We start from the raw sequence: 12960 nt of genomic DNA, 5'->3' as shown, positions 1-12960 counted from the left end.
CCGGGTTTTGGGTTCAACTTGAACCCTTCTCACTTTTCTCTACAGTGACAGTGGTCAGGAGTACGTGGATAGTCTCAACAGTGTGACCTCAAGGACAACGCCTTACAGAAAACAGGTTAACAGAAAGGTTGGTCTGTGCTCATCCTTAAATTAGTTTAATGTAAAAAAAGGAATACACGTCTACAGCCAGGGGCACATACACACCAGCTGAATAGTTTGAGAGCATGTACAGGTTTTGTTTGAGTTGTTTCAGGCTTGTTTTAATTGTGCAATTATTCCAGTGGTGTAAGACTATCGTAAGTATTTCTGAATGCTTAAAGCTGTGATTCCAAACTAGCACTCACTGGTTATTAAACCATAAGCTGTATCAGCACAGTATACAAATTGTACTTGATCGTACATTTTTAATAAAAATAATGTAAGATAAGTTTTTATGATATTCAGTATATCCAGAGTAAATTGTTTCTTATTTATCAAGACAAAATCTGTAGAGGTACCTTACCAAACATAATTGCATGCAAAATTTAGTTTAATGTAAGTCAGAAGATTCCTATGTGCACAGCTATTTACAGCAACATTGCCATAGTCATCAAACTAGTTAGGATTAATTATCATCACACTATCATTGAAACAATTTGCCTTGTATAGTAATTTACAGTAATTTATTTATAGTAATGTACTCTTTACTAAAAGAATGTCCTCAGCATGCTCATTTTTACCGTGAAGATAATACAGTTATTGAGGTGTATGTGATTAGTCAGCAAATGGATACTTATGAGTTTCCTGTAATCTCTGCTCCCTTTGCTCCTGCATTTACAAGGTTTTGCCTATGTGTCGTTGTCAGTGCTTCTTCTTTTTCATCTCCGCACCTATAAAATCAATAGGCCTGGACCCTTGCTCTTGTCTATATCAAACCACTTCACAGCAAGACATGGCAGCTCCAATCCCCAGCTCCAAACCCCAGAGAGATATATCTGTCAAGAAGCGAGAGGAAAGAGGGGGACCTTTTTAAAGATATTGTCTCCCTCTCATTTCAAGAGGAGGGGAGCTAGGTAGAAGGTGGAGACGAAGAGAGGCTTGTTGTTGTACATGTAGCCAGGGAGCTGTCAGGACCCTTACTCTTAGATCCCCTTAAGTTTCCCGGCTCCTGATCCGCTAAATGTGCCCATCAGCTCCTCCAGGGCTCATTGCTGTGACAGCCCTGGCCCCTCCAAACATACTATGTCACAGACCAAAGGTTTCACATCCCCCCCCCCCCCCCCCCCCCCCCCCCTCTGCAAGGCACTGTGTGATCAAACCTGGCACTGATCAAATCCTACCTGACCCCATATACAAAGGAAACAGGCAGAGAAGACGGAGGGGTGGGGGATTGCCTTCTTTGATGTCACTACTACAAACGATGGTGCAGTTGGGAGATGTCACACATACACACGCACATACACACTTATGAGTGCAAATGACTACACACACACGTCATACTGTAAGAGTGAATCAGGGCTTTCAGACAGTGATTGAACAAAGACAGCATTTGCAAGCATCTGTCAGAGGTAATATCCTTGCCGAGAAACGCTCACGTTGAAGTCGGTTGAACACGCTCAGGTGAATTATTAAAGCACAGGGTGATTTGTCTTGTTGCGTTAAACTGAGCACACCCTGTGATCATGGTGTCATTATGAGCTGCGTCTCAGGAAGCACAACATGTCAACCGGTTGTGTTACATTTAACAGCTGCGTTTCATCTCGGTCTCTGACTTTTCTGTTCTCTCAGTCCTACAGGTGTTCACGGATCTCAATCACAGCGGCACCGGTAACAAAATCCAACAGAAAACAACCCCATGTTCTGGCCCAAGGTAACATAAGTTTTCCTTTTTCATACCCATGCAAAACTACACAAATCTAATCAACTATAAATTGAAGCAAGAAGAACACTCAATGTATTTACATGCTGTCGATCGGAAACAAGTATTTGAGAAGTTTACAAGCTTTGTTTTTTTTTTTATTTGCGGGGGTTCAGAACCTGAATTGGTTATAAATGGAAAATGTTAATCATTCAAGTTGTTAAATATATCACAGTTTTCACTTGTGCATACACAAAGACACTTTTACATAAGCCTGTTAACTCCCACCAGTAGCTTCTAAATAGGGATTTGTTCGGTGCACTTGTCAATCTGAGGTGCCAGTGTGTACTTCTTCCTGTTAGACGATGAACAGCATGAGCCCTGGGACCGAGGGATGAGAGGAGAGAAGAGGAGGTGGAAGAGAAAGAGGATGCTAATGAAGACCCAGCACTGCTCCTCCTCTTCTCTGCAGCAGCGCATCGAGTCCCTACAGCGTCACATTGACATACTGCGAAGTGCCAGGAAAGATGCTGTGCTTTCAGCCAGAGAGCTGCAAAAGGCCAATGAGAAGATAACGGCACAGTTCAACTCCCTCACTGAGAAACTCTGCAGCAGCAATCAGCTCACACAGGTAACTTGGGAAAAAACACCGAAATGAGTAAAAGGAAAAGCTAGTCGTGTTGGGAAGTTTCTTATTTGTCTGTCTTTGTCTTTCTTTTTGTTGTTCTTTTGTATTTGCTGGGGGCTGAGAGTGCAGCAGTAGCAGGTCCTTTGCCCTTATCATGCCTAATAAGTGTGGCTGACAGGCCTACCCTCGCCTGTGTAGGTCAGCACCACGGAGCAAAAGTGAGGAGGAGAAGCTCCCTCTCTCTCTCTCTCTTTCTCGCAGCCTCTGCTGTTGTCTCGTCTCGCTGAATGTTTCAACAGGCCAGTTCCCCAAAACAATCTGTGTCACTAGCAATTACATTTCTCCAAAACCGCACCTGTGTGCGCAAACACACACAAGGGGACTTTTTTTCACTGCCACACACTCATTTAGTTATTTAGTAGCTGCCTCCAGGTAGGAAACTCTTAGACTTGGCACAGCCTATTAATAAAACACCAAGTACTTTGGCCCTAAACAGTACCTTTTCTGCCAGGGCCTCCTTGTGCACCCCAATACATACACATACACAGACACACAAAAACCCACACCAACACCTCCTCAGATACAGTCGTTAATCGGACAGACTGGAGACTTTTTTTGGTAAATTCAAACATAGCAGCAGCCAGCAAGGGTCCACTGGATGCCTGATTAGGCGCATGTGTCTGTATATTTACTGAGTGGAATAGCACAGATGCAGTATATTGGACTTTTTCACAAAGGTTAGAGTCTAGCTAGCCCTCATGATGTTGCTCCCTAGGAAGTGGCCCTTGTTCTCCCACCCCGACATCTGATTGCTAAGGCCCAACGAGACCTCAGACTCAGACACAGCAGTAAAGGCACATGTGTACACACACATACACAAACACACACTGTTGCATGAATGAGTAGACAGGGAATTGTTGTCTTCCTTTTTGTTTCCTCTCTCCTCCTGCAGTATTAATGCCACTCCACTGGAGAAAGTTGGAGCCGACTGACTGGCCAAAGCCATGTCTTGTTGCCCTCTCTGGAAAGGGCAAGAGGTGATGGACTTTGGGCTTGTTCCAGCCGGTCCTTGCCAACTCTCCAACTAAAACTCTCAGCTTGTAATTGGCTTAGGACAGCCTCCACAGGGGCCATCATGTGAGAAGTAGCATGGCAGTTTCTCAGAAACTTGTTTGTGTTGCTGTGTCTCTCTGATCCTTCAGCCATTCCGGCCTTTCCTTGTTTCTTCATTCCTTGCCTCCTTCCATCATTAAGTCTTATTTCCTTATTCCTTTCCTTCTTACTCGCTTGTACTACTTTTTTATTCCCCTTCCCTGTGTTAGGATATCAAGTTTTTAATAACTGCATTTGATAGCTGCTATCTATACAACAGTTAGACAAAACACATTGCTGCTCTCCAATCTATAACATGAGAGAGAAATAATCCTGAAGTTAAGATTTCTTATGGTGCTTTGTCATGCTATACTCAGGTCTTCGTGTCCCAGGGGAACATGTGTTCTACAGCAGCGGGACACTTTCTTCACTCAGTCATCAGCACCACAGCGCTGACAGATGTCTTTATCAGCAACAGAATCTAAGCCTTACTCTCAGACCTGCAGTGAAAACACTTGTGGATGCCTCCCCTTCTTTATAATATGATAATTCCTTTTTATTGCAACTTAGGTCAGTAATGAAGACATTGCTGACTGCTGAGAATTGGGAACCTGGCAATATCACTGCAGCAAAGTCCAATATGGCAAATATATAACAAGCAGTCGGACAATCATACTGGTTGTAAACAAACAAACAGTTTTTGCCATATTATCTTAACCACTTTATTTGGAGGTAAAGCGAAAGTGAGTGCCCCCGCAATGTCAGTATTGATCCTTCGGTGCGCAAGTAAGGTAAACTTTGTGTCCTCACAACTACGTCAAGTACTTTAGGTCAAAGTTAAAACAAAAAGTCAGTCTGTAAACTGTGATAGATGTCAAATAAGTGTGTCTAACCTTTGTTTCAAACCTGTCAGTTTGTCTGACCAGCTGTGTTTCTTGCCCTATCTGACATTTAGTAATGTGGCCATATTCCTAGATCTCAAAAATAAACTTTGAGATCTAGGCATATGGCAACTATTCCTTAGAGATGAATGTCATTAATTTATTACTGAAATAAATAATGGCCAAAAACTACGAAAATAAGACTAATAAGTTGTAATAAACCAGGATTATCCCTTAAGGTGGCATAAGAAGCTTAAAAAACTCAGGTGACAGGTGAAGCATACCTTCCTATATCAGGCAAGCCTAGCTTTTGACAAAATGTGCTAATCATGCGTATCATCCAAATACAGGATCATTTGGTTGCTTGGATTATCTACCTCGCTCAGTCATTACTTCCCCCTTTACTTCATTTTGCAGTGTACTGTGACATCGCCGCATGAATTTACCAGCCTTATCTCTGTACGTGTGGAGTGTCCTACCCACCTCTAACATGTAAGAGGCTGGGATTATCATAGGATTAGGGAGTGCAACAGACGCAACTGACTGAATTCAAAAAGCTTCAGACTTTTTGTAAATTTGCATGATAGTTGCACTACAAATCCCATACAAAGTCTGACCAACTGGATGAATACAAAGTGATTGAGCAAGTTTATGCTAGTATTTCCCTTAAATAGACAACTTTGATTGCGTGCGTATGTTTGAGTATTTCAGCAGCCTCCTTTCTCCTTTCCTTATTTATCCGAGAATCGCTTGGGACAACATCAGTGAGGCCGCTACTCAGATGGGAGAGAAAGACCGGTGTCCTCTCTTCCAGCCTTATGGACCACCGGTCTATCAGTCCATGTCCGTGCCATCTCTCACCAGAGCTGAAAATGACACTTCCTGTAACACAGGCTTTGATTTCACAGGCCATCAATGCCACCCCCTTATCTGTGCACCACTGCCGCTGCAGTCATAGCCCCACTTTTCATTCTCCACTCCTCCTGTTCTCTATGACTCCTACTTCTCTCTCTCCCACCCTCACTTGTGGTATGGCATGTGCATCTTCAACAGAGCAAAGGAAACCTAAAACAAGAAGGATTCTATTAAAAGGTGTCAGCCAGCAACCAGATATCAATAACCTCCATGTATGCAGAGCAGAAAGCAAACTCCTGGGAATCTGCGGTTTCACTTGGGTGTGTGTGTGTGACTCCGTGTGTGTTCCAGCATTTACCCCAGGTGTAGAGCATATATCTTCATGTATCATGTCTCATATTTGTGCCATTAAGCATTCTTAATGTTGAAATTATAGCAGGTCAGCTAATTGTGGCAGTATTGAACGAAGCTTACAGAGACGTGTTTCTGCCCCATATCTTCTAAATGAGCAGGCAAAGAGATTTTTTTTTTTTTTTTTTTAGCTCTACCGCACACGTGGTTAAAAGTGTTCACCTCAGATGCTTATGTTTAGAATCATTGATACTCTGTACATTGTACATGATCATCTAGTGCCATTATTGTTCATCACTCTATAACCAACCAATAACCAAATGCTGAACTCCCTCTGTCCCAAAGTACTCTCTGATTCTGCAGGATGGCTTTATTATGCATGCCAATCACAGTGAGAATTAGGCCCTATTGACCGGGCAACGGCATCATCTGTCTCCTAATTAGCATAAAAAAGAAGCTTTATCACAGACTTGATATTAAAGCTGAGCCTGTAGCTCTCTTGTGGCTAAGGCATACAGTATTATTATAATATTAACATATTGTGTTTACTTTGTCTCTACGTCTATCGTATTCATGTAATGTGAACTTAACGTTTTTTTTATCAAGTAAACGTCAATTAGCAAGAAGTATATCTCCTCTCCCCTTACGTTTTACAGTAACTCTTGACATCCTGTAACAAAAAATTTTGGTTTTCCTGGTTTAATAATAGTTGACAAAACTTTAGTTTTTAGTTAAAGTATCATTAGCAATAGCCTAGACCACCAATTTTTGTCTGTTGGTCTGCAGAAGCTGACCTCTGACCTGGCTGGTAAGGAGCAGCAGAAAAAGGTTCTGGAGATGGAGCTGGAGCAGTGGAGGCAGATCACATTGCCCCAGCAAATTGTACCACCAGCACCAGTAAACGCACAGTGCTCTTGCCAGGGCAGGATCATGCCTGCCCCGGATAATCCGTCCGCCCAGGTCCTGGAGGCTGAGGTCAAACAACTTCAAGCCAGACTTAAGGTTAGTGGTTATAAATTACAAGGAGAACTCTGGGGTTAATGAATGACCCTCATGCTTTGTCTAATTGTGCACCCCTGATGAGATAAATCTCTTAATAGGATGATGGTATTAAGGATTGTGTTCATTTCCAATTTTGTACACTATGTAGCTTAACTGGATAATACCATGAATAACAAGAAAATTGTGGAATTGTGTGTCTGTGAGTATTATTGCTGTTTGGCTCAAAGAAAATATTTATATAACCAATCCTACGTTCAATTTTGTCTGTACTGGCAAGTTTATGGACAAAAGTAAGAAAATATAGTTTATACATTTTCTTTTTGTTGCCTCTTCCACTACCTATTATGCAGTTTCAGTCTTCCAGGGTTGAAATGCACATGGATTTATGTTTTTTAGTTAGAACAAAACTTTTCCAGGTATTTATCAATAAATCAACACCAATATTTCTGAGTCACTTTAACACCTCACTGGTTTGAACAGCTTGCTCACCTTGAGGAGTTTAGAAACTCTAAAAAAGGCTGTCAAGGTTTTACTTTTAAATCCATATAACAAATCATCAGAAAAAATCCTCAAATTCTTGAGCCTTTCAATTTTCACTCCACATCACCTGAAATTGCATGTGATTTCAACATGAATTTGCATTTCTTATCATTTGATCTTATTACTGGGTACCTGTCAGAAAGATGAGAAATAGAGAATAACAGTAGAGACGTGCCCTACATCATAGGGAATGAGGTGTGAGTGGTACCACAGTATTATCACCCTCTCCGCAGCCAGCTCATCAGTGTCACGGAGCAGATTGCTGCTGTCGTTACACACTGCCGAGGAAGTCATGTCAGGTGACAGCAAAAGGGAGAGGCGAGGGATGCTCTGTGGGGGTGAGCGCATTGTCAAAAGCTTGTACTGGTACAGTTCTCACAAGAGTTACAGGGCCCTTTAAACCAAAGTGAACATGCACATTCGAATATCCATCAGTCAAATGATCAGAAGTCAAGCAGTCGTCATGAGCCATAAAGTAAGTAAGTCTTAATATGTCACATGGCAGAGATATAAGAGATAGAAACAACAGAAAATGAAAGCCGTCATTTTAATAATATTAACTAAATGTTTGCTGCTGGATTTTTATATTTTCTATCTGTTGGTCAACACATTAATAATTTATTTTTATATGTGTATATATATATATATATATATATATATATATATTTCATATATATGTATATAGTCTCTATTAATATATTCTGTAGTATAGATTGAAACATTGTTATTTTTTTACTATTGCTGCCCTTATTTCATCCACTTACTGCTAAAATAATGCTTTCCTTTTAACCTCTTTTAGCACCTTCCACCCTCCTGCTGTAACTGTAATGAGGAGGCAAGCTGTGCCTGACCTGTCATCAACCGTGTCGTAAAAAACCTCCCCCACCCCCTATCACATACACTCAAACACATTAACAAACACACACACCGTGTGCCTTCCCCCTAGAGTGCAAGTGCGGAGGTCACAAGGCAGGTGGCAGCTAACAAAGCCCTGCGAGGCCAACTCCAGGAGAAGGAGGACAAGCTCCGCCAGCTGCAGGACAAGTTAGTTTCACACCTTTTTCTTCATTAGTATTAGCTCATTCTTGTTGTGTTTCTTTCTTACTTTGCAGTACAGCTCTTAGTGTTCCTTTCTTCTTTCTGCAGCCTTCTCTCTGTCTTTGTCTCTCCGTCTCCCCTTGTCTCTCTGTATGTTTGCACATTCTCTGCAGCTCCCATCTGTAGTGTTTGATTCCACCATGTGGCAGCACTCTGTCTGCTGCACTCCACTTAGGCATGCTACTCCTCTGCGTGAATCATTTGTGAAATTATGCATGTTCTCATCAGCAACTGAATAAAAATGACTGAAGGAATTAGTGTGTATGCACATGTTTGTATGTGGGTGTCTTGTGTGTCATGTAGTGTGGTGTTGCTTATGTGGGTAGCTGATGCAGAGTGCTGAACAAAGCAGTGTATTGATTGTTTGTGTGCCGCAGGAGGGACCATTTTGGCCCATGACACTAAAACCCACACAGCATCACTCTGGCCTGTGGGCCACAAGTCCTAATGAACATGGTTCACCTACTGTAGCACTCGCTGCATTACATAGTCAGAATGTATAGCTATAAACAATTCACTCAGAGAAACTGTCGAGATTTGAACAGTGTTGTGAAAGGCGTATATCATCATTCTGCATTAGGATCTCATCTTTGAACTGAGAGAAAGGTACAAAAAACAACTTGGCTTTCTTTCCTCTCGCTCTCTTTGTCTCGTATGCTGTGTCCTCTGCCTGCCTTTCTCAATAATGCATCCGGGGCATGTGTACAATCACAGCGGGTATGTGTTTGTGTGTGACCAAAGCACAGCGGATCACAGCCAGACAGAGTGAACATCCCTTAACTTAGTTTCCACGACAGCCTCAGCCTCTCCTCTGGCTCTTGTCACACACTCACTCACGCACACACACATGCAACTCGCTTTCTCTCCTTGCCTACCTCTCCGTTTGCCTCCATGGAGGGACCCCTTCTCAGAATGAAAGACATGTCTAGACGTCTCTGAAATATACATCTCAGCACACACACAGGGAGCAAGGCTGCTTTGCCTTAAAGAAGAGATGGGTGGGGGGCTGGGGGGGAATGAATTTCAAAGTATACCGGCATGTCCTCAGTCAATATCCGGCACTATGGCCCTGCCTTATTTATGAAGCTGCTTCTTTCATCTTTAGCCCTGTTGTCTATCAGCCACATGAAACGTCCACCCGCGCTTCATTCTTAACAACATACACAGAAATGTGCGCTCTTGTTCTCTCTTACGCACTCACACTTCAGACCACTGACTGTTATCATTACAATACACGCATGTTTGATGAACAATATTGCAAACAAGCGCAGAACAAACGTATGAGTGATTGGGATATAGTTTGAGGCTCTCTTTCCCTCTTTCCACTAACACTCATAAATAGAGATCACACGCTCCAACAGAAGCACCATATATCCTTAATTCTTTTTTATCCTCTATTCTTTTTGGGCTGCAGAAGGAGAGAACATCTAAAATAAATGTTGTCGATCTAATTGCCATTAGCATTGGGGCAGAGGGAGCTTGCTGGGGCTCTTATTGCTGCTCTCCGTCTTTAAGTCAACACCAGACAGTCATCTGAAAGGTTCAATATGGGTTTTCTCATTAATGGCCAAATCCATGGGGTAACCAGCCAGCGCTACTTCGAACCCCAAAGACCCCAGGCTAGACTCCTCTCTCATTTCATTTAATGTCACTCCAATAGGACAAGCTCACATTTATTTAGCCAGTCTGCCCTCAGGCATTCATCCACCTAGGGAGACAGGGACATTTACTTACACAAAAGCATTTGCTCTTGCGTTTCGTCATTTGTTTATTCAAAACACACGAGCCATGATGCATGTGGGAGCTATAAGATCCACTGCATCTTTGAAATATATATTTTTTTTTTAAACGGTCAAAACCGTTTTAATTAACTGCATCTGTATGATCTTTATTCTATTTGTTCTAATTCCCCAAGGTGTAGACAACCATGAAAATGCCTTATATTTGCCTTTTATGAATACAGAATAAAACATACTAACATACTAAGCCCATTTAAAGCAAAGCCTTCTTAAAACATGTCTGTGCCAAACTGGAATATTAAGCATGTCAATACGGAAGGTTATTGAAATAGGAAGTGACAGAGTGCATGTTTAGACAGTTAAGACATGAATAGCCTACAATACAGAGACCTTGCCTCTCTTTAGGGAAGTATTATCAGCACAGTACACAAACAAGCAAACAATATTTTTTAAAGCGTATTCCCTTCATAATCAGTATTTACAAAGCCAAGTTCCCCTGCTGACATGTCTTTTATGTGACTTGTGTAATGCTGAGCTCAAAATAATAAACATTTAAAAACTTGATTACAGCCTTTCACGTAGTGTCACTGCTGATTTGAAATGCCGTTTGTCAAAAAGGACTCCCCAGTCACACTTAGTGTGCCATTCCCCGCCAGAGCACTTGTTCTAATATATGCCAGTTAGAATTATATATGCATCCTTATTTCACCCCCCTCCACTTACCCAAACAGCATGCCAGTGTATTTAGTTGTCATAATGAGCTGTCATGCCTGATGCACTGCATGGGGACACTGTGCCTGCCAGCTTTTTGTGTGTGTTTGTACTGCTATGAATAAACTGTGTGCGAGTTTATGCCCATTCATGAATATGACTATGAATATCTGTGTAGAATTCACACTCATTAATACATTATACCATATTTGTGTTTTTCTTTTTTTTGCGCGTTTCCAGGGCGAGCCACACACAGCGAGATGTGAGCATGAAAAGGCAGCTGGTGGAGGACTTGAAAACAAGACTCAAGTTCCTGCAGGAGATGGAGAAAAGTTACTGTGGACAGGTGGAGGAGCTGGAGAAGAAGGTACACCAAGTACACTATAGCTGACACCATCATGTCATCCAATTAGTTTGACGCACCATGGTATAATTTTCAAAGAAAATGAGGCATCACAGTCCTCAGCATTTATCCAAAAAAAATTGTCTCCTGGGTGACTAAAAAGAAAATAATGTTATTATTTACTGTTTACTTATAGAATAAGTGTTTACTTAATTGATTTTAAGGGGCAAACATAAAAATATGACTTGAGTTCCTCTATCACAATAGAACTGCAGTGCCCCCAATTGTTCAGCTTTTTTTACCTTTCTGTTTCCCTTATGTTCCAACTCATCTCTACAGGTGAAGACTTTATCAGAGGAGGCCACCAACAGGAAGGCCTTTGTTGATTCTCTAAAGAGGAGACTGAATGTTGCAACCACAGAGAAAAGCAAGTATGAGGCCTCCTGTCAAAAGCTGAAGGAGGACCTGGAAAAAAAGGTAGGAAAGCGCAGGCCCCTGAATTAAATCAAATCAAAATTTTATTCTGGCAAACTTTTTGATATCAGCAATTATTGTTTTGTTGTGCAAATAATCCATATAATATTGCATTATGATAAACCTTGTGATTTACACTCCTACAATTTAGATCACAGCAGTATGTAATTAGTAGTTAGAAAGAAAGGTTTCGGGACTGAGGAAAAGTAACTTCTATCCATGAATCTTTACACCCCATCTGTACCTTTTCACCCGTTTGGACTTTGTAATGGTTGTTGTACAACTTTTAAAGCTATAGTGCGTAGTTTCTTTCGCCCCATGAGGAATTCTAAGTAATGACAACAACACTGTTGGCGCGTCCACATGCTATAAGCCTTCCGTAATTGCAAACGCGCCCCCACCCCTCCTCCACGCAGTTGCTAATAGCCCAGGAGGACACGGAGGATTTAAAAAAAACATGATGAACTCTTCAGAAGAGGTAATTATCTTCACTTGAGCTTCTGCACGGAAAAGTCATAGTACGGCACAATCTTCTGAACATAGCCGTACTGAGAAATACAGAGAGAGTTGTGTAGAGCTGATAGTCTTCATTAGCTTTGTAGCAATTAATTTGGCAATAGCTTGAATGTAAAGGACACTCATTAATATCAAAAACTTACGCACTAAAGCTTTAATCACAGATGGTTAAATAAGTATTTTTGACACTGACCAACAGAAAAAGACTCAAATGTATAAATATATAAAAATGTGCCAAACTAATTCCAAGTTGTAAATAATGAAAACAGTTGTTTGTTTTTGTTAAATACAAAATTAAGTTTATGGTAGGGTAAATATTTTCATATTTCATGTTAGGAATATTTTTTGTGATAGCAGCATCTTTAAAATGATTCTGATGGTAAAATAAAACAATCCTGTTGAAAATGGATGCAGCAGAGAAGTGTTGTTTTCAGTCCATTTATTCTCAGTGTTCCTAGATTAAACGCTACCTCTAGAGTCGGCAAAGTAAAGTAAATCGTACAGTTACCACAATTGCAGAAAATTTCACAAAGGCCTTTGCAGAATCTCAGCTGTCTAAAGATTGTTTGCCTTCAGCTGACTAGTTCTACCTGCTATTTTTCTTTACAGGAGCAGCGCATGTATGCCTTGCAGGCTCGTGTGGGAGCCAGTGAGCAGGCTTTGGCTGCACTGGAACAGACAGCCACTCAGCAAATGGAGGGGTTGACCCAGCAGAGCTCCCATGCATTGGACAGGCTTCAGAGACAACTAGGCCAAGCCTACTCCCAGCTGGAGCAGTTTCATACTTTCATCAAGGTACTGTACTAACTGTGGTGTGTGTGCCTGCAAGTTCTTCACCTGTGAATTGTAATGATTATGGGTGTACCACCCCAAGGTTAATTGGGCAAAAGTTA

General features: G+C 41.5%; 1 protein-coding gene across 4 annotated transcripts in view; it reads left to right on the top strand.

Moving 5' to 3' along the window:
* cntln (centlein, centrosomal protein) overlaps positions 1-12960 on the top strand; it is an 87256-nt gene that overhangs the window by 51906 nt on the left and 22390 nt on the right. For all 4 annotated transcript variants that reach the window (XR_004334958.1, XR_004334956.1, XM_032535303.1 and 1 more), the window contains exons 17-24: positions 46-127; positions 1768-1849; positions 2200-2468; positions 6431-6646; positions 8133-8230; positions 10975-11101; positions 11417-11554; positions 12677-12862. Coding sequence is in view for 2 of the 4 variants with exons in the window: in XM_032535303.1 (XP_032391194.1) it covers positions 46-127; positions 1768-1849; positions 2200-2468; positions 6431-6646; positions 8133-8230; positions 10975-11101; positions 11417-11554; positions 12677-12862 (1198 nt within the window). In the remaining 2 variants the exon portion in view is untranslated. The remainder of the gene's footprint in view (positions 1-45; positions 128-1767; positions 1850-2199; positions 2469-6430; positions 6647-8132; positions 8231-10974; positions 11102-11416; positions 11555-12676; positions 12863-12960) is intronic.

Source organism: Etheostoma spectabile, chromosome 2 (assembly GCF_008692095.1).
Source record: "Etheostoma spectabile isolate EspeVRDwgs_2016 chromosome 2, UIUC_Espe_1.0, whole genome shotgun sequence".
NCBI lineage: Eukaryota > Metazoa > Chordata > Actinopteri > Perciformes > Percidae > Etheostoma > Etheostoma spectabile.
Note: the sequence above shows the minus strand (reverse complement) of the source record. Positions and strands in the feature narration are given on the sequence as shown.